Consider the following 22,837-nt stretch of genomic DNA (forward strand, 5'->3'; position numbering starts at 1 on the left):
ATACGGGTGGTTCTGGGAATCGAACCCACTGTCCTGGCGTTGCAAGTACCATGCTCTACCAACTGAGCTACACAGGACCGCATGTCGACAGGGTGTTGATGGGATGTGTAACTGTTGATCGTGTGTGTGTAGAGAGGAGTTGACGTACGAGATGTTGATGTTGGAGCCGCGGGCATCTGATGATGAGACTCTGGAGTCGGAGGCCTCGATAGGAACAGCAGACAGCTCTGAGAACCTCAGCATGGACCATGAGGGAGCCGCCTCCAACCCCTCTGGTGAGACTGGAGAGTGTGTGTGTGTGCGCCGTGTTCTATATGTGGTGCGTGTCTGTCTGTCTGTGTGTCGTAAACACTTCTCTCTAACCAAGTCTTTCTTTCGACAGGCACCTACCGCTCCCGGATGTCTGAAGCCAAGAGCCGCCGCGGCCTCCGGAGACAACCCGACTCTGTGGACTCGGTCGACTCCATCTTGTCCACCGCCTCTTCCTCGCTCTCCTCCTCCTCCTACCACCCCTCCTCCTCGGTTATCCCTCCTTCCCCCAACTACCGCTTCCGCTCCTCCTCATCTGGCCCCCTGCTCGCCTCCTGCTCGTCGGGCCTAGGAGTCCCCATAGTGCAGTCTGAGGGGGACCCGAGGGGCACTGTGGGGGTGAAGAGTCGCCACCGCCTCCGGCTGAGTAGGAGCTCGCCGCGTGAAGCCCCCGAGGGCCACAGAAGGGAGTCTGACTTCAGCTCGCCGCCCCAACAGCTGGTTCTGTATGGCAGTAACGAGTTTATGGTGTGAGGGAGAGTGGCGGAGAGACGAGACATCCGAACCGCCTTCTATCTCCCATGCCGATAGAATGTGTATGAGGGAGGGAGGGAGTGAAACAGGGCTGGAATGGGCCATGTAAGCATCCGTGTCTCACTTCTGTCCTCCCCTAGCTGTGCTCACCTCTCTACTTCTTCCCTGTGCCAGTCTTGCCTTGGAGGTCTGCCGCCGTCCCACGATGCAGTTGGGCGCTATCCGCTTGGAGGGAGTGGGCTGAGAGTGAAGTGAAAGATGATGAACGGAGAGGGAGAAAGAGAGATGGAATGAATGAACGAAAAAAAATAGGAAGCCTCGGGAACTAAGATGGAGGAGAGGCTGTAGAGGAAATAAAAGGGCGACAGAGAGAGAGAGAGAGAGACGGAGAGTGAGGAAAAGGATGAGGGCGGCTGCCTTGACTCACCTGTCTTTTTGAACTTTGACCTCCAAACCCCTTGACCCCTGCTGGAGCCTCAGGGGCACAGGGGGGCTGGAGAGAATTAAAAAATAGAAGCTACAGCGCCATCTTTTGAGTGGAGGTCTAAAGTGGCTTGAGCCACTCAATTGCAGAGTAACTGACTGAGAGGACTGTCCACCATTTTGATAAGAAGCACTCAGCTACTCTCACATCTGCTTTCAAGTTTACACGATACAGCCTCTCCACAAGGCTGCATGCTCCTTCATTACACTTGTTTCCTATGCCTGTTCAAGAGACTACTGTGGTGATATGTTATAAATGTGTAATATGACCTTATTATTATGTTATTAAAAATATGTACATAGAAGGAACTCCAGTGCTACTGGGTCGTCCAGTGTTTATGATAACAGTCTCTTGTCAGGAGTCTTTTGCAAAGTGAAGTGTATGGGATTCAGGTTATGGTTTTGTTTGTCATTTTGTCGTTTTGTTTTGTTGATTTTAACGAGGTCGGTGCTATCCGGGATCTTTGGGACGTCCCTACCCTAAACACTAACCCTTATCCTAACCCTAACTATAACCATAAACCTTACCTAAACCGAACCATTTTTAAAATGTCAACTTCAATGGGGTAGGGACGTCCCAAGAATCCCAGATAGCACATACCATTTTAACAGAGCCACTTGATGTGTTCAGTTGGTGCCACTTCTTCTCATGTGAGATAATACATGTGGTGCGACGAGAGATTGACTTTCAGACACTTACGATCATCACAGCACTGTTGCCATTGTGTTTGATACCGCGACTGCGGTGTTCAATGTTTATCAGCCATAATGTATTGTAATGCCTTTCTCCTCCATCTGTCGTTTGTCTGTGTTCCCCCCCCCCCCCACAATTCTACGTTGACGCTACGTTTGTTCTGAGACATCAGTGTTAAGAGTAACCAAATCAGGACTTGAATTTATTTTGTCTCTTTATTGGTGTATCATTATCGTTGTTGTGATAGTTGCCGTTGAGGCTGTCATCTTTTTGTTGCAACAGCTTTACTTGAGTGGTAATGGGGATTTTGTTGAGACGAAATACATTTTTTATCGCCTCTCTGTACCAAGAGGTGTGTGTGGTTGGTTGGTTATCACTACTGCTCTGTTCATTTGATGTCAACACAGTCCAACCTTTACGATAGACACACACACACACACACACACACACACAGTCCTCTGCTATGTATGTCCCATACAACCTTTGAGCCAGCCAAATCCTTCACCTCTGATTTTTACATTGGTTAAAATATGAATTAACCTTTCCATCCACTTCACTACCGGGCTTTCCTGAACAGTAGCATTTACGCCATGCTAAATGTGTATTTAAATGCCTCGCAGAGAAAAGGCAATCAGTTTCAATCGTCCAGTGTGTTTAAACAGAAGATAACTATCTCTGGTACTGTAAGATAAATACCGCTATACTCTCACTCTCTATACCGTGCAATATCCTATGTGTCCTGTAGGGGGACCTATCTATCTATCTATCTCTTCTCACCAGTACTTAACCTGGAGTTAAATCAGTATTATAGTCTTGCCATTCCTGTACTGTACTTGCCATCAAATGCATTACAACAAGGACACATCTGAAACAACACAATCAAAGTCTTGTCATAGGGAAGGTGTAGGACTTGATCGCAGAATAGTCATCATAATGAATAGGGAATTTCATGTAGCCTATGTGTTTTGTCACAAGCTTGCCTCTTCTTCAGTGTGCGTTGTTCCATCCAGGTTCTCCACTGTGTCCCGAAACCAGTAGAGACTTCACTTGCTGCTTGTTGTCTACTATTCGGGTGAAGCAGCTGAACCATGGTGGTATTTTAGGGAGCAGGCACCTCGATCAGTCACAACCAAACCTGGGTTGTGTGCATTAGGCACCGAATGAAAGAAAACTGACTGAAACAGGAAGGGACTACCCGAACTGACTACCAATAAGAACCGCTTGTTTTTGTTTTACGTAGCAAAGCTTTTTGCTACGGTGTGCTCTAATGAATATGACCCTGGTTATCAGAAAGAGCACTCAGAAGTTCAGTTTGAGAGGGGAGCACTGGGGGTTGTTGAGGGGCGTGGGAGAAAATAACCATTCGTGCTGGTCAAGAACCCACACTAAGCACGGTATTTGTACATCCTAAGGCTGGCATTGGCGTCCTGCTAAAGTGAATGTACCTATCATTGGAAGGCAATGCTCTGCTTTCTCTTGTCGTTTTATTGTTATTTTTATATACAGTATGTATATTGTATTTATGATCATGCTTATGAGTGTACATTGAAAAGAAAAAAAAGCCTGTAATTAAAAGGATATATTATCCTGTGTATGACTCCTTATATAATATTAATCATATTTAATGTTTTTTACAGGCTCAAAAAAAAACTGTCATGTTTGTGCTACAGCAAAAATCCAACTTGAGCAATTGTGTCTTTTTGTGTGTGTGTGCTACTCTGGACACAGTTGTATGTATAAGGTGCAATTTGTGTAATATTTCTTTTTTTATTATATAAATATATGTCTATGGTAAAAATAAAAAAAACACATTTATGGAAAAAATCATGTGCTTATTAAAAAAGCCAAACTGTTGTGAATTGTGTGATTAAAATACAGTGCATTCGGAAAGTATTCAGGCCCCTTGACTTTTTCCACATTTTGTTACATTACAGCCTAATTCTAAAATAGATTAAATCGTTTTTTCCCCTCAGCAATCTACACACACTATACCCCATAATAACCCACTATACCGCAACTCCATAAACCTTTTTTTAAACTATTTTTTGCAAATAAATAAAAACAAAATATCACATTTACATAACTATTCCAACCCTTTACTCAGTACATTGTTGAAGCACCTTTGGCAGTGATTACAGCCTCGAGTCTTCTTGGGTATGACACTACAAGCTTGGCACACCTGTATTTGGGGAGTTTCTCCCATTCTTCTCTGCAGATTCTCTCAAGCTCGGTCAGGTTGGATGGGGAGCGTCCATGCACAGCTATTTCCAGGTCTCTCCAGAGATGTTCGATCGGGTTCAAGTCCGGGCTCTGGCTGGGCTACTCAAGGACATTCAGAGACTTGTCCCAAAGCCACTCCTGCGTTGTCTTGACTGTGTGCTTAGGGTTGTTGTCCTGTTGGAAGGTAGACCTTTGCCCCAGTCAGGTCCTGAGCACTCTGGAGCAGGTTTTCATCAAGGATCTCTTTGTTCTTTCCCTTAATTCTGACTACGTAGTCTCCCAGTCCCTGCTGCTGAAAAACATCCAAACAGCATGATGTTGTCACCACTATACTTCACTGTAGGGATGGTGCAGGCGCTTCGACTGCAACGTGCTGGCCAGGGCTCTAGGGGAATGCTCCCTGAGGCATTGGTTCAAGGAAGAAGTGTCTGGTTTCCTAGATATGTTCTTGATTAGTAAGGAGCTGTTTGCTCATAGACTGGCTAGGTACTCTGTCTGGTGGGGGAAGGGCTCTAATTAAAACAAATAATTGGTAACACTGGTGCAAAAAAAAGCATATAGGAGCACCTCAGCACCAGAAAATAAAGTTGTTTTTAAATCGATTGAGATATAGCCTATATGAATTGTAGCTACTTCTGAAGCACAACATTGTGAGGGTGTTTCTCAGTATGACGTTTGAGGCTCATAATGTGTTGGAGGATGTCAAGGCCCTGCAGGAGCTCAACCAAACGTTGAGTCCCAGTCAGGCAGTGGTGCGCCATCACACCTTCCCCCCTGCAATATGCTTCTAACCCATTGACTAGAAGGGCTTTCTGATCGAGGGAAGCATATGTACAATATAGTTTTTTTTGATTACACACACAGGTTGTACTGTTTTCTTATGTGTGTTCTCACACTGCATTTCCACAGTTACTTGTAGCTTTTTTAACCTAGAAAAATAAATTAAGTCCTTTGAATTTTCTGCATATCTGTGTGCCCTGGCCTGTACAGTGAATATAGCACTTTTAATTTACAACTAAAGTGTTGTTTGGTTTTGTTTCAGCAAGTTTGTGGATGTCCACAGTATAGAAAAACAAGAAAATGTATCTAAATAATGTCATGTACAATTTTAGCAAACAATAATCATGTGGTAGTCTAGTCCAATAATGTACTCTTAAGACGTGTAGGTGAGCCTGACTTTACTCCTTAAGATCCAAGGACCAAGGATGTTATTTTCAGAGGTAGACTGGCTCTCCTTGCTCGCACATGCTTTTTCAGTTCTGCCCACAAATGTTCTATAGGATTGAGGTCAGGGCTTTGTGATGGCCACTCCAATACCTTGACTTTGTTGTCCTTAAGCCATTTTGCCACAACTTTGTATGTTGAGGACATTGTCCATTTGGAAGACCCATTTGCAACCAAGCTTTAACTTCCTGACTGATGTCTTGAGATGTTGCTTCAATATATCCACATAATTTTCCATCCTCATGATGCCATCTATTTTGTGAAGTGCACCAGTCCCTCCTGCAGCAAAGCACCCGCACAACATGATGCTGCCACCCCTGTGCTTCACGGTTGGGATGGTGTTCTTCGAGCTTGTAAGCCTCCCCTTTTTTCCTCCAAACATAACGATGGTCATTATGGCCAAACCGTTCTCTTTTTGTTTCATCAGACCAGAGAACATTTCTCGGTTGCAAAGCGTAGTCTGGCTTTTTTATGGTGGTTTTGGAGCAGTGGCTTCTTCCTTGCTGAGCGGCCTTTCAGGTTATGTCGATATAGGACTCGTTGTACTGTGGATATAGATACTTCTGTAACTGTTTCCTCCAGCATCTTCACAAGGTCCTTTGCTGTTGTTCTGGGATTGATTTGCACTTTTCGCACCAAAATACGTTCATCTCTAGGAGACAGAACACGTCTCCTTCCTGAGCGGTATGACGGCTGCGTGGTCCCATGGTGTTTATACTTGCGCACTATTGATTGTACAGATGAACGTGGTACCTTCAGGCGTTTGGAAATTGCTCCCAAGGATGAACCAGACTTGTGGCGGTCTGCAATTTCTTTTCTGAGGTATTGGCTGATTTCTTTTGATTTACCCATGATGTCAAGCAAATAGATACTGAGTTTGAAGGTACAGTTGTGGCCAAAAGTTTTGAGAATGACACATATATACATTTCCACAAAGTTTGCTGCTTTGTGTCCTTAGATATTTTTGTCAGATGTTACTATGGAATACTGAAGTATAATTACAAGCATTTCATAAGTGTCAAAGGATTTTAGGGTTAGGGCATTTCGCCCTGGCATGCTGTCAATTAACTTCTGGGCCACATCATGACTGATGGCAGCCCATTCTTGCATAATCAATCCTTGGAGTTTGTCAGAATTTGTGGGTTTTTGTTTGTCCACCCGCCTCTTGAGGATTGACCACAAGTTCTCAATGGGATTAAGGTCTGGGGAGTTTCCTGACCATGGACCCAAAATATTGATGTTTTGTTCACCAATCCACTTAGTTATCACTTTTGCCTTATGGCAAGGTGCTCCATCATGCTGGAAAAGGCATTGTTCGTCACCAAACTGTTCCTGGATGGTTGGGAGAAGTTGCTCTCGGAGGATGTGTTGGTACCATTCTTTATTCATGGCTGTGTTCTTAGGCAAAATTGTGAGTGATCCCACTACCTTGGCTGAGAAGCAACCCCACACATGAATGGTCTCAGGATGCTTTACTGTTGGCATGACACAGGACTGATGGTAGCGCTCACCTTGTCTTCTCCGGACAAGCTTTTTTCCGGATGCCCCAAACAATCGGAAAGGGGATTCATCAGAGAAAATTACGTTACCCCATTCCTCAGCAGTCCAATCCCTCTACCTTTTGCAGAATATCAGTCTGTCCCTGAAATTTTTCCTGGAGAGAAGTGGCTTCTTTGCTGCCCTTCTTGACACCAGGACATCCTCCAAAGGTCTTCGCCTCACTGTGCGTGCAGATGCACTCACATCTGCCTGCTGCCATTCCTGAGCAAGCTCTGTACTGGTGGTGCCCCGATCCCGCAGCTGAATCAACTTTAGGAGATGGTCCTGGCGCTTGCTGGACTTTCTTGGGCGCCCTGAAGCCTTCTTCACAACAATTGAACCGCTCTCCTTGAAGTTCTTGATGATCCGATAAATGCTTGATTTAGGTGCAATCTTACTGGCAGCAATATCCTTGCCTGTGAGGCGCTTTTTGTGCAAAGCAATGATGACGGCACGTGTTTCCTTGCAGGTTAACATGGTTGACAGAGGAAGAACAATGATTCCAAGCACCACCCTCATTTTGAAGCTTCCAGTCTATTATTCGAACTCAATCAGCCTGACAGAGTGATCTCCAGCCTTGTCCTCGTCAACACTTACACCTGTGTTAACGAGAGAATCACTGACATGATGTCAGCTGGTCCTTTTGTGGCAGGGCTGAAATGCAGTGAAAATGTTTTTGGGTGATTCAGTTCAATTCATCTGATCACTCTTCATAACATTCTGGAGTATATGCAAATTGCCATCATAAAAACTGAGGCAGCAGACTTTGTTAAAATTAATATTTGTGTCATTCTCAAAACTTTTGGCCACTACTGTAGGCCTTGAAATACATCCACAGGTACACCTCCAGTTGACTCAGGCTAATTGACATCATTTATCAGAAGCTTCTAATTTTCCAAGCTGTTTAAAGGCACAGTCAACTTAGTGTATGTAAACGTCTGACCCCCTGGAATTGTGATACAGCGAATTATAAGTGAAATAATCTGTCTGTAAACAATTGTTGGAAAAATGACTTGTGTCATGCACAAAGTAGATGTCCTAACCGACTTGCCAAAACTATAGTTTGTTAACAAGAAATTTGTGGAGTGGTTGAAAAACGAGTTTTAATGACTCCAACCTAAGTGTATGTACACTTCTGACTTCAAATGTAAATACTCCTCAGTTTTTATCAGTCGTCCGGGTGGCTGGTCTCAGACGATTCCGCAGGTGAAGATGTCGAATGTGGAGCTCCTGGGATGGCGTGTTCTGCGGTCGTGAGCCCGTTTGGCCGTTTCTGCAGTCAGCATGCCAATTGCATGCTTCCTCAACTTGAGACATCTGTGGGTTTGTGCTGTGTGACAAAACTGCACATTTTATAGTGGCCTTTTATTGTCCCCAGCACAAGGTGCACCTGTGTAATGATCATGCTGTTTAATAAACTTCTTGATATGCCACACCTGTCAGGTGGATGGATTATTTTGACAAAGGAAAAATGCCCACTAACAGTAATGTAAACAAATTTGTTGACAAAATTTGAGAGAAATAACCTTTTTGTGAAAAAATTTAATATTTCTGGGATCTTTTATTTCAGTTCATGAAACATGGGACCAACACTTTACATGTTGCATTTATATTTTTGTTCAGTATACATGCATGAGACGCATGCATAGTTGCCGAGATCGTTACAGTGTTTACATGTTTCTGCACATGCTTCATGTGATGGAAATCTGAATGCATTCCCAGCGCTTTGAAAAGTTTGTAATTATTCTGTCCTGAGGATATATTGTCTCACATTCCTACTGCCAAAAGGACCAACCACACAGACAACTGGTAAAGTACGTTAAAATATAATTTTTGTCAACATTCTTACTTGTAGAGGTCATGGGAGGAAACTTTCCTGATTCAATGCAATTCAAATTCAGGTTTCCAGGCAAACCAAAAGTGATTGCTGTCCTTGTTATGAAATTATCTACTTTACCCTGTATATCTAAAAGCATTCCAGGTGAAGCTGGTTGAGAGAATGCCAAGAGTGTACAAAGCTGTCATCAAGGCAAACGGTCAATATACGATCAACAGCCCTGCACTCCCCACAGCAACTCGCCCAAACCTCCCCCACTTCTCCTTCACCCAAATCCAGATAGCTGATGTTCTGAAAGAGCTGCAAAATCTAGACCCCTACAAATCAGCTGAGCTAGACAATTTGGACCCTCTCTTTCTAAAATGATCTGCCGAAATTGTTGCAACCCCTATCACTAGCCTGTTCAACCTCTCTTTCGTATCGTCTGAGATTCCTATAGATTGGAAAGCTGCCTCGGTCATCCCCCTCTTCAAAGGGGGAGACACTCTAGACCCAAACTGCTACAGACCTATATCTATTATACCCTGCCTTTCTAAGGTCTTTGAAAGCCAAGTTAACAAACAGATTACTGACCATTTCGAATCTCACCGTAGCTTCTCCGCTATGCAATCTGGTTTCAGAGCTGGTCATGGGTGCACCTCAGCCACGCTCAAGGTCCTAAACGATATCATTACCGCCATCAATAAGAGACATTACTGTGCAGCCGTATTCATCGACCTGGCTAAGGCTTTCGACTCTGTCAATCACAACATTCTTATTGGCAGACTCAAGAGCCTTGGTTTCTCAAATGATTGCCTCGCTTGGTTCACCAACTACTTCTCCAATAGAGTTCAGTATGTCAAATCGGAGGGCCTGTTGTCCGGACCTCTGGCAGTCTCTATAGGGGTGCCACAGGGTTCAATTCTCGGGCCGACTCTCTTCTCTGTATACATCAATGATGTCGCTCTCGCTGCTGGTGATTCTTTGATCCACCTCTACACAGACGACACCATTCTGTATACCTTTGGCCCTTCGACACTGTGTTAACTAACCTCCAGATGAGCTTCCATGCCATACAACTCTCCTTCCATGGCCTCCAACTGATCTTAAATGCATGCGCTTCAACTGATCGCTGCCCGCACCTGCCCGCCCATCCAGCATCACTACTCTGGACGGCTCTGATTTAGAATATGTGGACAACTACAAATACCTAGGTGTCTGGTTAGACTGTAAACTCTCCTTCCACACTCATATTAAACATCTCCAATCCAAAATTAAATCTAGAATTGGCTTCCTATTTCGCAACAAAGCATCCTCCACTCATGCTGCCAAACATACCCTCGTAAAACTGACCATCCTACCGATCCTCGACTTCGGTGATGTCATTTACAAAATAGCCTCCAACACTCTACTCAACAAATTGGATGCAGTCTATCACAGTGCCATCCGTTTCATCACCAAAGCCCCATATACTACCCACCACTGCAACCTGTATGCTCTAGTTGGCTGGCCCTCGCTTCATACTCGTCGCCAAACCGACTGGCTCCAGGCCATCTACAAGTCTCTGCTAGGTAAAGCCCCGCCTTATCTCAGCTCACTGGTCACCATAGCAGCACCCACCCGTAGCACGCGCTCCAGCAGGTATATCTCACTGGTCACCCCCAAAGCCAATTCTTCCTTTGGCCGCCTCTCCTTCCAGTTCTCTGCTGCCAATGACTGGAACGAACTGCAAAAATCTCTGAAGCTGGAGACTTATCTCCCTCACTAGCTTTAAGCACATGCTGTCAGAGCAGCTCACAGATCACTGCACATAGCTCATCTGTAAATAGCCCATCCAATCTACCTCATCCCCATACTGTATTAATTTATCTTGCTCCTTTACACCCCAGTATCTCAACTTGCACATTCATTCTCTGCACATCCTACCATTCCAGTGTTTTATTTGCTATATTGTAATTTCCTTTGCCACCATGGCCTATTATCCTACATGCTGTATATAGATTTTCCTACTGTATTATTGATTGTTTATGCCATGTGTAACTGTATGTGTCGAACTGCTTTGCTTTATCTTGGCCAGGTCGCAGTTGCAAATGAGAACTTGTTCTCAACTAGCCTACCTGGTTAAATAAAGGTGAAATAAGTACTGAGCACACATCTTTTCACTCTGGGTATTCTATCCCAATGAAAGCACTCCACGCACTAGTACAGAATGTTTTTTTATTTTTGTTTACATACAGACACTCTCTGTAGAGATCCATGCTACTGTAGTATAGTCAAATGCAAAACCATGCTCTCATTCCAGCTTCTATTGAAAGAAACATTCGCATAATGTTAAAGTAAAACCGTTATACTTTTAACCCATAAATCTCAGACTTGTTTGCAATCAAACCTACAGTAGTATGTGTGTGTAATATATATATATATATATATATATATATTTTTTTTTTAACTATTGTACAAACAGTTCCATGTAAATTAAAATATCCTGGACAAAACCAGTTGGAATAAAAACAAGTTCAGAACAAATTACTTCTTAATAAGTTATCGTTTGCTCTCAATGTTCCCGTCCTTCATTCACAAATCTTAAGTGGATCATCGCTGTTCAATTGAAAGCACCAGAGCCGTGTTCATTAAGCACAAAACGGAAGAAAACATTAATGGGGAGGTACAAATCAGTACTTCTCCAATAGGAAATCTTGAAACTTTTCGTTTTGCTACAATGTGCTCTAACGAACACCAACCAGCAGACATGCCTGACCCAACAGAGCTTCATTCAAAGTGACTAACAGTCTTGGAACAACAAACTATAGCATACAAAATGTCACTTTTTTTACCTTTGGGGAAATCTATTTTGCGTGTTTGAGAGACTACATTGCAGTTTACGACTAGACTGATATACAAATTATAATCAGTAGTCATTTAGGATGCAAGATGATTCGGCAGTCTACAGTCACCAACTGCAATGCAGTCCATCTAAAACACCAACTTTGTATCCTGTAACACTGTGTGAGGTGTTACCATTGACACAGTACAGCTCACAAGCCACCTTCAGTCCAGACTACTACTGAATGCATTTCTTCTGTTGGATGCGTGAGTTGAATTGCATGGTCACATGCTGCTTCAGCCTTACGGCAGACATTTTGGATCACTAAATGCCACGGCCCTAGTGCAAACATTTGTCAACTGAACCAACTTCAATGTTGGCGGTCCAGCTGAAAAAAGGTCTCCCCATACAGTAGCTATGCATTCTTACTATATGCTCTATTTGTATGTACACTATGTATGCAGCAGGCAGCTATGTATGCAGCAGGCAGCTATGTATGCATGTGTGAATGGCAGGTGCCTTTGTTCCGCAAACATGCACAGGAACCTCAGCATACTGTAAATGCCAAATGTTCCCAATACAGCTGATATATATTTTTTAAATACTATGTTTTTGTTATGATGCATCGTCTTAACAGCACTAATATTGAACAGAAGAATTCCCCCACTAAAAATAAAATAAATGATTGCTTATGAGGTAATTAATTACAACATGCTCAATTAAAATCAGCAGCAATAACAGAGTATGTGACACTTACAGCGAGATGTGAGCTGAGGCATACTGTACCAATGAAAACTCCATAATCACTGCCTCGATACTGTATAAACCGTCACAGAAACATGGGCCGAATAAGAAGGACCACAGCAAGTACACACTAGCTGTGCATGTTCCTGGACCTGTCAGGGCGATTGTCTGAGAAAAATGAATGGAACTGCACATAGACTACGGTTAAAACTGTTAGTAGCCTATCACTACTGGCCTTATGTCAGGGAACACCCTGGCATGACGAATGACACAGAACCACAGGTTGGGTTGACGTTGGTAGGAAACATTATCAGAAGACCTGGGGCTACAGGAGACTGCAGGCCCGGTACATGGTCATTCCGGAGGGGGAGGTGACGTGAAGGGAGACGCTCTCATTGGCTGAGATGAAGAGGACGGTGCCCCGGCTCAGGGTGATGTCAGAGAGGGCAGCGGCGGAGGTGCCGGTGGCCTCGCCCTCAATCACCAGCAGGATGCCCGCACAGTCCACCGGGGCCACCGTGTACTGTCTGACTGAGGCTGGCACCTGGAGATGGAGAGAGATGGGGGAATGAGGGGGAGCAGAGAGGAAAAAGAAAGGGAGTTGGAGAGAGAGGAGGCAGACAGAGATTGGGAGAGAGAAAGGGGGGGGGGGGGGGGGGGGGGCAAAGAGAGAAAAGGAAGAAGGGGGAGAATATGACATTACCTATGTTAAGTTTAAAAATGTATGAGCCACACTGGAACAAATATGGTAATGGCTTACTACAAGAGAACCATTCAAACAGAGAATTTTGTCAAGGCGGAGTATAATTGTTTGTGTTGTCTGGCGTGACAATGACCATAGGAGTTGGCAAGACAGCACAAACAGATCTGGGACCAGGCTAAATAAGTAAGTCAATTACCTGTATCCTCATGACAGTGAAGTCAGGGACAGGGGGGTCATAGAGGTAGACAAAGGGGTCTGAGGGGTCCTGTATGGAGGGGAAGATCTTGGCGCTGGCTGGAGCGGGGCTGTAGTCCAGCATCTCACACAGGGTGTTGACGTCGATGAACTTGGGCGTCAGGCCGGCGCGCACCGTGTTGTCCGAGCAGGCCATGCACTCGATGCAGTCTGAATAGCATTATGAGAGAGAGAATGGGATATAGGACACTTTCTTTCAAGTTCACTTCAAAATAAAAAATATGTAAACATTAGAATTCTCACTGCTCTGTATTTGAGATTCATTGTAACTTTACATAATGATATACTTTACATAATAAACCATTGTCATATTTTAAAATGTATTTCAATAGGTAATCTCATTGTATAACAAACAGATCCACATACAGATATAGCTCCAAAAGTGTAGTTTAAAATCAGTCTGAAGCTCTATACTTTGGAAGCTATACAATTGTGCGGAATAATTTTTTTCTCTCACTTCTACATTATTCTCTCACTAATCCAACACCTGGGAAACATGTTTCTACCACCACACTAAACAATAGCTCATCTACTGTATTATTCACCACATGGCCAAAAGTATGTGGACACCCGCTCATCAAACATTAATTCCCATGATTTTGGAATGATTTTGGAATGCTGTAGCATTAAGATTTCCCTTCACTGGAACTAAGGGGCCTAGCCTGAACCATGAAAAACAGCCCAATACCATTATTACTCCTCCACCAAACTTTACAGTTGGCACTATACAGTCGGGCAGGTAGCGTTCTCCTGGCATTCGCCAAACCCAGATTCAGCCTTCGGACTGCCACATGATGAAGTGTGATTCATCACACATTCATCACAGACAATGTGTTTCCACTGCTCCAGAGTGCAATGGCGGCGAGCTTTACACCACTCCAGCCAAAGCTTGGCATTGCACATGTTGATCTTCGGCTTGTGTGCAGCTGCTCGGCCACAGAAACCCATTCATGAAGCTTCCGACTAACATTTCTTGCGCTGACGTTGCTTCCAGAGGCTGTCTGGGACTCGGTAGTGAGTGTTGCTGCTGAGGACAGGCGATTTCTCAGCACTCGGCGGTCCTGTTTTGTGAGCTTGTGTGGCCTGCCACTAAGAGGCTGAGCCATTGTTGCTCCTAGACGTTTCCACTTCAGAATAACAGCACTAACAGTTGACCGGGGCAGCTCTAGCTGGGCAGAAATTTAACATACTGACTTGTTGGAAAGGTGGCATCCTATGACAGTGCCACGTTGAAAGTCACTGAGCTCTTCAGTAAGGCCATTCTATAGCTAACTTTTGTCTATGGAGATTGCATGGCTGTGTGCTCGATTTTATACACCTGTCAGCAACGGGTCTGGCTGGAATAGCCAAACCACTATATTGAAGGGGTGTCCACATACTTTTCTATATATATAGTGCATTTCCACTGTACTCTAACAGCTTATCAATACATCTAGTTAACTCTAAGAAGCTGACTGGTTGACCCCTGACCTCCATTGAGGTACGCGTGTGGTTCATTGGCACCCAGAAACATGGCGTCGCCTGGCTCCAGCACCATGCGGTTTAGGAAGTAGATGGAAAAACAGCCGATGTCACCCGGATACTGGGAGTGGAGCCGGAGCAACAGTTCACTGTTACTGCCCGATGTGTCCTTCCCTGCAGCAGCTGAATGAGGTACAACAGGTAGAACAAAAGCCTTTAACATAGGGTCGTGTTCATTAGGGCATGCAACGAAAATGTTTTGCTACAGAAAATAAAAATGAGTGTTTCTTACTGGACAAGATTTTATCTCAATAAGACTAACCTGGACTGGTTTGATATTACATAGAAAGCTGTCTTGATGCAAGAGGTCCTTTGGAAACCTTGACTAAGCATTATGCAGTAGAAAATATACAATCTCAAGGAGTATATAATTTATGCCCACATTCATGCACTATTGATTACAGGGGTTAAAGGAAGAAAAAATAGTTTGGGGCCAAGTTAACCTCCCCTTTCATGTAAGAAAGTCATGGCCATCATGCTTTTAGGGAAAGAGGTCAATTTTGTACATGTATTAAACTGCGAGTTTGACCAATTCCAGTCCCCTTAGTGGGTCTGGGGTTCTCCCTGGGAGAATTTGTATGTAGCAGGACAGAGAAGGAAGTTCTAGGAACCTAGGAAAAGTTCTAGGAACTTTTTAAAAGAACATTCTACTCCAAAATGATACTTTCTAATTATGCTGACACCATATAAAATATACATTTGACCTCCAGAAATGAGCCCAATAACATATTGGTAAAAATGATGTTTGAATGACTTTAACATATTGAACCATGCATATAGGAGCCCATGCATGGTCAGATGTGCTATAAGCATGATCACATGAAGCCTAACTGACACAGCATAGTGGCTATAAAATGTACACACAATATCCTGATTATTATTATGAGTACATAGAAATTGAATTTGATTGAATGATTCATAATTTATTACAAAGTACAGTGCCTATAAAAGTATTCATACCCCTTGACTTTCCACATTTTGTTATGTTACGGTCTTATTATAAAATTGATTAAATTAATTGTTTTCCTCAATCTACACACAATACCCCATAATGACAAAGCAACTGTCTTAAAATAAAAAACAGAAATACCTTATTTACATAAGTATTTCAGACCCCCTTACTATGAGACTCGAAATTGAGCTCTGGTGCATCCTATTTCCATTGATCATCCTTGATGTTTCTAAAACTTGATTGGAGTCCACCTGTGGTAAATTCAATTGATTGGACATGCTTTGGAAAGGCACACACCCATCTATATAAGGTCAGACAGTTGACAGTGCATGTCAGATCAAAAACCAAGCCATGAGGTTGAAGGAATTGTCCATAGAGCTCCGAGACAGGATTGTGTCGAGGCACAGATCTGGGGAAGGGTACCAAAAAATGTCTGCAGCATTGAAGGTCCCCAAGAACACAGTGGCCTCCTTCATTCTTAAATGGAAGAAGGCCAAATTTAGCAATTGGTGGAGAAGGGCCTTGGTCAGGGAGGCGATAAAGAACCCGATGGTCACTCTGACAGAGCTCCAGAGTTCCTCTGTGGAGATGGGAGAACCTTCCAGAAGGACAACCATCTCTGCAGCACTCCATCAATCAAAGCTTTATGGTAGAGTGGCCAGGCAGAAGCCAGTCCTCAGTAAAAGGCACATGACAGCCTGCTTGGAGTTTGGGGAAAGATGAACGTAGCAAAGGTGAGAGATTCTTGATGAAAACCTGCTCCAGAGCGCTCAGGACCTCAGGCTGGGGTGAAGGTTCACCTTCCAACAGGACAACAACCCTAAGCACACAGCCAAGACAACGTAGGAGAGGCTTCAGAACAAGTCTCAATGTTCTTCAGTGGCCCAGCCAGAGCCCGAACTTGAACCCGATCGGACATCTCTGGAGAGACCTGAAAATAGCTGTGCAGCAACGCTCCCCATCCAACCTGACAGAGCTTGAGAGGATCTGCAGAGACAAATGGGAGATCCTCCCCAAATACAGGTGTGCCAAGCTTGTAGCATCATACCCAAAAAGATTTGAGGCTGTAATCGCTGCCGAAGGTGCTTCAACGAAGTACTGAGTAAAGGGTCTGAATACTTATGTAAAATGTGATACGTTTTTTATTTTTTATACATTTGCAAATATTTCTAAAAACCTGTTTTGCCTTGTCATTATTGGGGTATTGTGTGTAGATTTGAAGGGCAAAACCCCCCCATTTAATCAATTTTCAAAAATAAGCCTGTAACGTAACAAATGTGTAAAAAGTCAAGGGGTCTGAATATTTTCCGAATGCACTGTATATCATTACACCTTTAAGAAGTATGTTGTGCAGCGGCGCCTCCCTAAACCATGCTTGACGCTCCAGTAGTAAAACAGCATTTATAAAACAATATCACGCACGCAATTGAAGTAGAGAAATAAATGTAGTCATTTAAAACTGAGATCCACCTCTTTAACAAAAACCAAAACTGCTTTCAAAATACATTTGACAAAACTTATTTCAAAAGATTTACACTGATCTCAAAAACAACCTCGCCAAAATCCATATAATGGAACTCCGTCGCAGTGACTTAGAACTTTAACCCCTGTTATTATAAAAAGATAACCTCTTTTTGAAACTTACGCAAGAAAGTTGAGGCCTGGTCCCAGATCTGTTTGTGCTTTCTTGGCAACTTTTATGGCTGTTGCCAAATAGGTCATGTTTGGATTGACATGTCAACGACCATAGGAGTTGGCATTACAGAACAAACAGATCTGGGACCAAGATAGTTGGTGTCTACCTACATGAGGAAGTATAAGGTGTCACAAAAACAAAATACTTATTGTTTGATGCTCACCTTCCTCAGTGACTCTTTTCACCAGCATGTTGAGCTGGTCCACAAACACTTTCTTTTCACAGTTCATCATGCGGGTGAAGCACTTCTTCAGGGCCAGCGAGGTGCGGCCCGCCTCCCCTATACTGCTCACCAGCTCCTCTGCCGCCTCATTCCCTACAAGAGCGTGGAATTCTGGCACGGCTGGGGGACACACATTTTACACTCTTAGCAAACTTGAATACAATCCTCGGATGGATTGTAACAGTCAGGGCCGGCTCTAGCCTTTTGGGGGCCCTAAGCAGGATTTGGCGGCGGAGAGAAACATGTGCAGTTTTAAAGTACATTTCCTACAATTTGAACAGTAACAGTTAGCTGTACATAAAAAAAAGCGTGGGGAAAGGGCTTTGCCTCCCACAGAGAGTGGTGCCATTTTTGGTCCACTCCCCCGCATTCCCCATACTTTTGAATGCACGGCTAACTGATACAATTCATTTTCACTATCATTGCTATATTCTCAAAAGATGCTAGCCAGAATATTCAGGATGTCGCTAAATAACCAGGTAACAAACTTAAAAATAGTTGGGAGGAAAGACCCTAGGTAAGTCGAAAATGAGCCAACACTTCAAATGAACTATCGCTTTAAAAAAGGGATTACTGAGCATCATTGATCTCTACTTAATTTATCTTAAAGTGAAGGAAATCCCTCAACTGAGCTGCTGTGCTGTTGAATGCATTTTAAAAACATGGACTTTAAAACACTGATAATGGACAGTCTGCAAGATATGGGACTCACATTTGAGAAAGCCAATGATCTCTTCCACGGGTCTGAAGCCACAGAGGCCTTCAAAATGGGTGAGTGCGACAGCCATCTCAGGCTTGTGGTTGTTGTCAGGGTAATGTTCTGGAAACTGAGCATGGAGCCGTCCAGCCAACTCCTGGTGTGAGAGCCAATGGGAAAAGAGCAATTTGATTAGCAAAATGAAACAAATTTAGAATAGAAACGCAACAAAATACACCATATCTACTTGAGATAAATACGTGTAACCCCCTCCTCCCCTTACTTTTGTTTTTGGGTTGGTCAGCAGACATGAAACCTTTGTTTTAATTTGCCACTGCAAAATGCTGTGTTACAGTGTGCCCTAATGAACACGACCCAGGACTTACCCTGTTCGGATGGGCCTGTATGGACAGAGCGGTGTTGACCGACAGGACCTTGAAGAGGAAGGGAAGCTGGCCCTGGAAGGTGTCTTTGACCTTTGACCCCAAGCATGCTGGGTAGTCTGCAATCCACTGACCGAGCGTCCTCTGGGCTATCCGGTTGTCCTTGATGAGGGCGTCTCCTTTGGGGTGAGCGCCCATCCAAAGCTGCAAGACACACAGGGAGGGGCCTCATCATTGACCATACAAGAGTATTTCTCTTTTAAAACGGTTTAATAAAAAGCATGAGCTGGCGCACACCCAGAGAATATTATTTAGTGTAGAGGTGCTGACTAACTGAGAATAAACTGTAAGCTGTAAAAACAAATAGAGACGCACACTCCATATGTATAACCTCCTAGTAATATATTGGGTAAAACAACGTTTCAGCATCACTGTGCCTTCTTCAGGGTCTTTTTTACCCAATAAATTACTGGGAGGTTATACATATGGAGTGTGCGACTCTTTAAATATATATAAAAACAGAGTTAACATCACTTTGTGATTTAGCTTCGTCATCCATTGTGATCAAGTTTTTCAAAGATAAAACAAACTAAATTAATTAAAGGTCTTTTAAGTATGAAAATGTCAATAACATGCAAAGAATGACAAACAGGATATGAACACAGTTCAATAGAATGATCTTCAATGCATATACGATAGCCTAGGTGCCATCCTAGGAAGCTATTGTTTAGCACCAGAGGATTGTCTCAAACAGGAGAAGGCACCCAGGCTATTGACTATGGATGCTGATTGCGGAGTATGAAAATACATCTGCCCATTCACCATAGCATGTGACTATGCGTTTCACTTGGACAAAATGTCCCCACTCCCATACTATTAACCTTTATGATAAATACTCCCTGTGAAGCTGAAGCTAAATAAAGAATGACTTGTGACAGGGCAGGCATTGAGGGAGCTTGAAGGGTAAGAGACTCTCAGCCAAAGTCCTAAAGGGCTTTGTACTCTCTTTTTTAAATATCTGCAGGACAGGAATAATACATTGGAAGGGGGAAAACCGCCATAGGCTACACCTTCAGAGAGAGCATAAGGATTTATAAAATTATTGATTCTTTATTAAAATGTCATTTAAATATTTTCTATAATTTAAAATGTTATTCTGATTTCTATTCAGTTTGTATTGAAAAGGGAAAGGTTAACACTGAAGAGAAAAAAATATCCAATCAGGATTTTTTGTGGGGTGGACATCTGCCATTCACAGCGGAGAACGACTGCCTCCTCTCATTGAAGCCACGGTACTGCAGGCATTGTTAGCGGAAAATAGGATCCCCCATTATATTGAATGGGAAAAGGCAGATATTTGTTGTCAATCTTTGTGTAAAAAAATGTAATGTTTTGAAGACAATCATGGTAATAATAATAATAGCTTTTAATAGACCAGATGCATGTCCTTGAACCAATTATTTTAAAATCACACACAGAAGAGTATAATTTACTTGCTAATGCACCTCTCTGATTCAGAGGGGTTGGGTTAAATGCAGAAGACACAATTCAGGTGAACAACTGACTAGCTACCCCATTATGGCAACCTATACAGGAACAGTGGGTCCCCCGCGGGACGGTTGAGCTAACATAGGCTAATGTGATTAGCATGAGGTTGTGAGTAACAAGAACATCTCCCAGGACATAGACATATCTGATACTGGCAGAAAGCTTAAAATCTTGTTAATCTAACTGCACTCTCCAATTTACAGTAGCTATTACAGTGAAAAAATAACATGCTATTGTTTGAGGAGAGTGCAGTTATGAACTTGAAAATGGATTAATAAACCAATTAGGCACATTTGGGCAGTCTTGATACAACATTTTGAACAGAAATACAGTGGTTCATTGGATCAGTCTAAAACTTTGCACACACTGCTGCCATCTAGCGGCCAAAATTTAAATTGCACCTGGGCTGGAATAATACATTATGGCCTTTCTCTTGCATTTCAAAGATACAAAAAAAAAGCATATTTTACCAGATCTAATGTGTTATATTCTCCTACATTAATTTAACATTTCCACAAACTTCAAAGTGTTTCCTTTCAAAAGGTTTCAAGAATATGCATATCCTTGCTTCAGGTCCTGAGCTACAGGCAGTTAGAGTTGGGTATGTCATTTTAGGCAAAAATTGAAAAAGGGGCGGATCCTGAAGAGGTTTTTAATGGCAGCCTGCAGTACCCCGGTCGGTCTTCATTTAAAGTTACTGAATGAGAGGGGGCAGCACTGTGCTAGCATGCAACATCACTTCTTGGAGTAGCTCAAACTGTACATGTTATTTTCTCCAAGAAACGCCATCTTAAACGACTTAATTTAGCTTAATCTGGCTATTGAGTCTTCACATAGGAATGAACTGTATTAGGGCAGAGTTTTGGAGTGACATGGAAATCAACCAATAACATTTTGACTTGCAATGAGTGGGACTATTTTTACTAGCTCTTCTTTAAAAAAAAATGCCTTTGGTTTAGCTAGCTTTTGTTGTGTTGTGCAGCGGCTGCAGCCACACGTGTTGTCGGGGAGGATGTTTTTGCTAATTTGTTAACATCGCCCTTCATGATTAACTTTCAAAAAAAAGTTCTGTTTCAAATGATCATCATTTGGTGAGTGGCACTGTTTTGTTGCAGCTCACTCTGCTCTCTCTTTGAAAATAATGCGTGAAAAATTGTTGCATTTATACTTTAGATCACTGGTTACTTTGTGTGCTGAGCGTGATAAAAGACGTGCGCAATGGGAAGTACATTGTAAATTTCAATTTGGAAATGCTTAATGTTTTTGTTATGATTGGGGGCCTACTGGCCTTTAATGAATGGGTCACTTTTAACAGTATGCTGTGTGTGACTGCTCCCTTGCTTGTGGCCGTGTATATGTGTTTTTATAAAAACTATTCTCTCCTACACGGAGTGCGCAAATTATGGTCACCTTAGATGTGTCACTATTGTCATCGCTAGACTATTGGTGAAGTTTGACGTTTTGGAATATTTTTCCCCCCGCTAAAGGCCTAGGTCCAATAATCACGGTTCACCACTGTCTAAATCTTACCTCGGCATAATGTTTGTCAGCTTCAATGACAGCCGAGGTATCCCCACCAACAACCAGTTTGGCCACCTCACTGTCCAGACCGACCTTCCCCCATGCATAGTTCTGCACTGCACAGGATAGCGGGAATACTGTAAAATGAGAAAACAAAGAGTCAGTAACTTTCAATATGAACAACATGCACACCAATTGTATCACAAGTCTACAATATGACTGAGAATTGCACTTTTGAGTAAGTCCCTCCGCACTGCTGAATCTGCAGCGTTCATTGAAAGCAAAACATCAGCTATTTTATAGGTTATTGAACTCAACCTTTTAATTGGAATATATCTCGTGTAAATCATGTGTTCTCATTTTCAGTATGCTAAACAATACACGATAACTAATGCGTTTGTGTGCTCTATTATGAAGGTGGCTCGCGTGCAGTAAACGTAATCTCTGCTAAAATTTCAATGGATGCTTGCGAACGAAGTTGCTTTACTTCATTCACATTTAAATACGAAAACATGCTCTGCTGTTCGATTGCTGTTATATAGCGACATTGTCGCTACATGTGACAGTGTCATTAAAGGCATTTTACGGATTAAATCAATACAAAAAAGGAGAAATATGTCTCACCTCTTACTTCCTCCATGGCTGCAACGTCGGCTATCACTGTAGTTCTGACGTCTTGATATGGCCATGGGCTCATCCTATGCCGCGTTCAAAACAACTGGGAACTCGGAAATCTCTGACTTCCGACTTCAGTGTGTTCAAGACAAACGGGAACTCGGAGAAACATTTTTTTAATGGTCATCCAACTCGGAATATCAAGACGGATACTCTGTCATCTTTCTGGAGCTCCGACTTTCCGACCTGAAAATCAATTGGAGATTTCCGAGTTCTGAGTTCCCAGTTGTTTTGAACGTGGCATGTATATGTTACTTTCAACCCACCTTTATGTATGTATTTCCCTCTGCTACAGTTTACGGATCAAATTAAAATAATAGTTTCTTAAAAAAAAAA

The 22,837-nt window shown here is 42.9% G+C and overlaps 2 protein-coding genes across 2 annotated transcripts in view; one reads left to right on the forward strand and one right to left on the reverse strand.

Annotated features, from left to right (window-relative positions):
* The window catches only part of myo9ab (myosin IXAb), a 156,715-nt gene extending 153,212 nt beyond the window's left edge, over positions 1 to 3,503 (forward strand). Inside the window, exons 42-43 of the mRNA XM_039017992.1 lie at positions 133 to 275; positions 410 to 3,503. Of these exons, the coding sequence (XP_038873920.1) occupies positions 133 to 275; positions 410 to 783 (517 nt within the window). The 3' untranslated portion in view covers positions 784 to 3,503. The remainder of the gene's footprint in view (positions 1 to 132; positions 276 to 409) is intronic.
* Positions 3,504 to 10,962: 7,459 nt separating this feature from the next.
* Positions 10,963 to 22,687, reverse strand: LOC120066086 (mannose-6-phosphate isomerase-like). Its single transcript, XM_039017182.1, has 8 exons — positions 22,451 to 22,687; positions 21,836 to 21,963; positions 18,761 to 18,961; positions 18,390 to 18,531; positions 17,618 to 17,797; positions 14,756 to 14,929; positions 13,227 to 13,435; positions 10,963 to 12,871 (listed from the first exon to the last, which is right to left on the reverse strand). The coding sequence occupies exons 1-8, from the start codon at positions 22,521 to 22,523 to the stop codon at positions 12,653 to 12,655; spliced, it is 1,326 nt and encodes a 441-aa protein (XP_038873110.1). The 5' UTR covers positions 22,524 to 22,687; the 3' UTR covers positions 10,963 to 12,652.
* Positions 22,688 to 22,837: the final 150 nt, after the last annotated feature.

This window comes from Salvelinus namaycush, chromosome 21 (assembly GCF_016432855.1).
Source record: "Salvelinus namaycush isolate Seneca chromosome 21, SaNama_1.0, whole genome shotgun sequence".
NCBI lineage: Eukaryota > Metazoa > Chordata > Actinopteri > Salmoniformes > Salmonidae > Salvelinus > Salvelinus namaycush.

Excerpts from the sequence above, each read along its gene's own strand:
- LOC120066086 (XM_039017182.1), bottom strand. The coding sequence starts at position 22,523 with ATGAGCCCATGGCCATATCAAGACGTCAGAACTACAGTGATAGCCGAC. Across the intron at positions 14,930-17,617 it reads GAAAAGAGTCACTGAGGAAG|CTGCTGCAGGGAAGGACACA; the intron begins GTGAGCATCAAA and ends TACCTCATTCAG. Across the intron at positions 13,436-14,755 it reads ACACGCGTACCTCAATGGAG|ACTGCATCGAGTGCATGGCC; the intron begins GTCAGGGGTCAA and ends AATGCTATTCAG.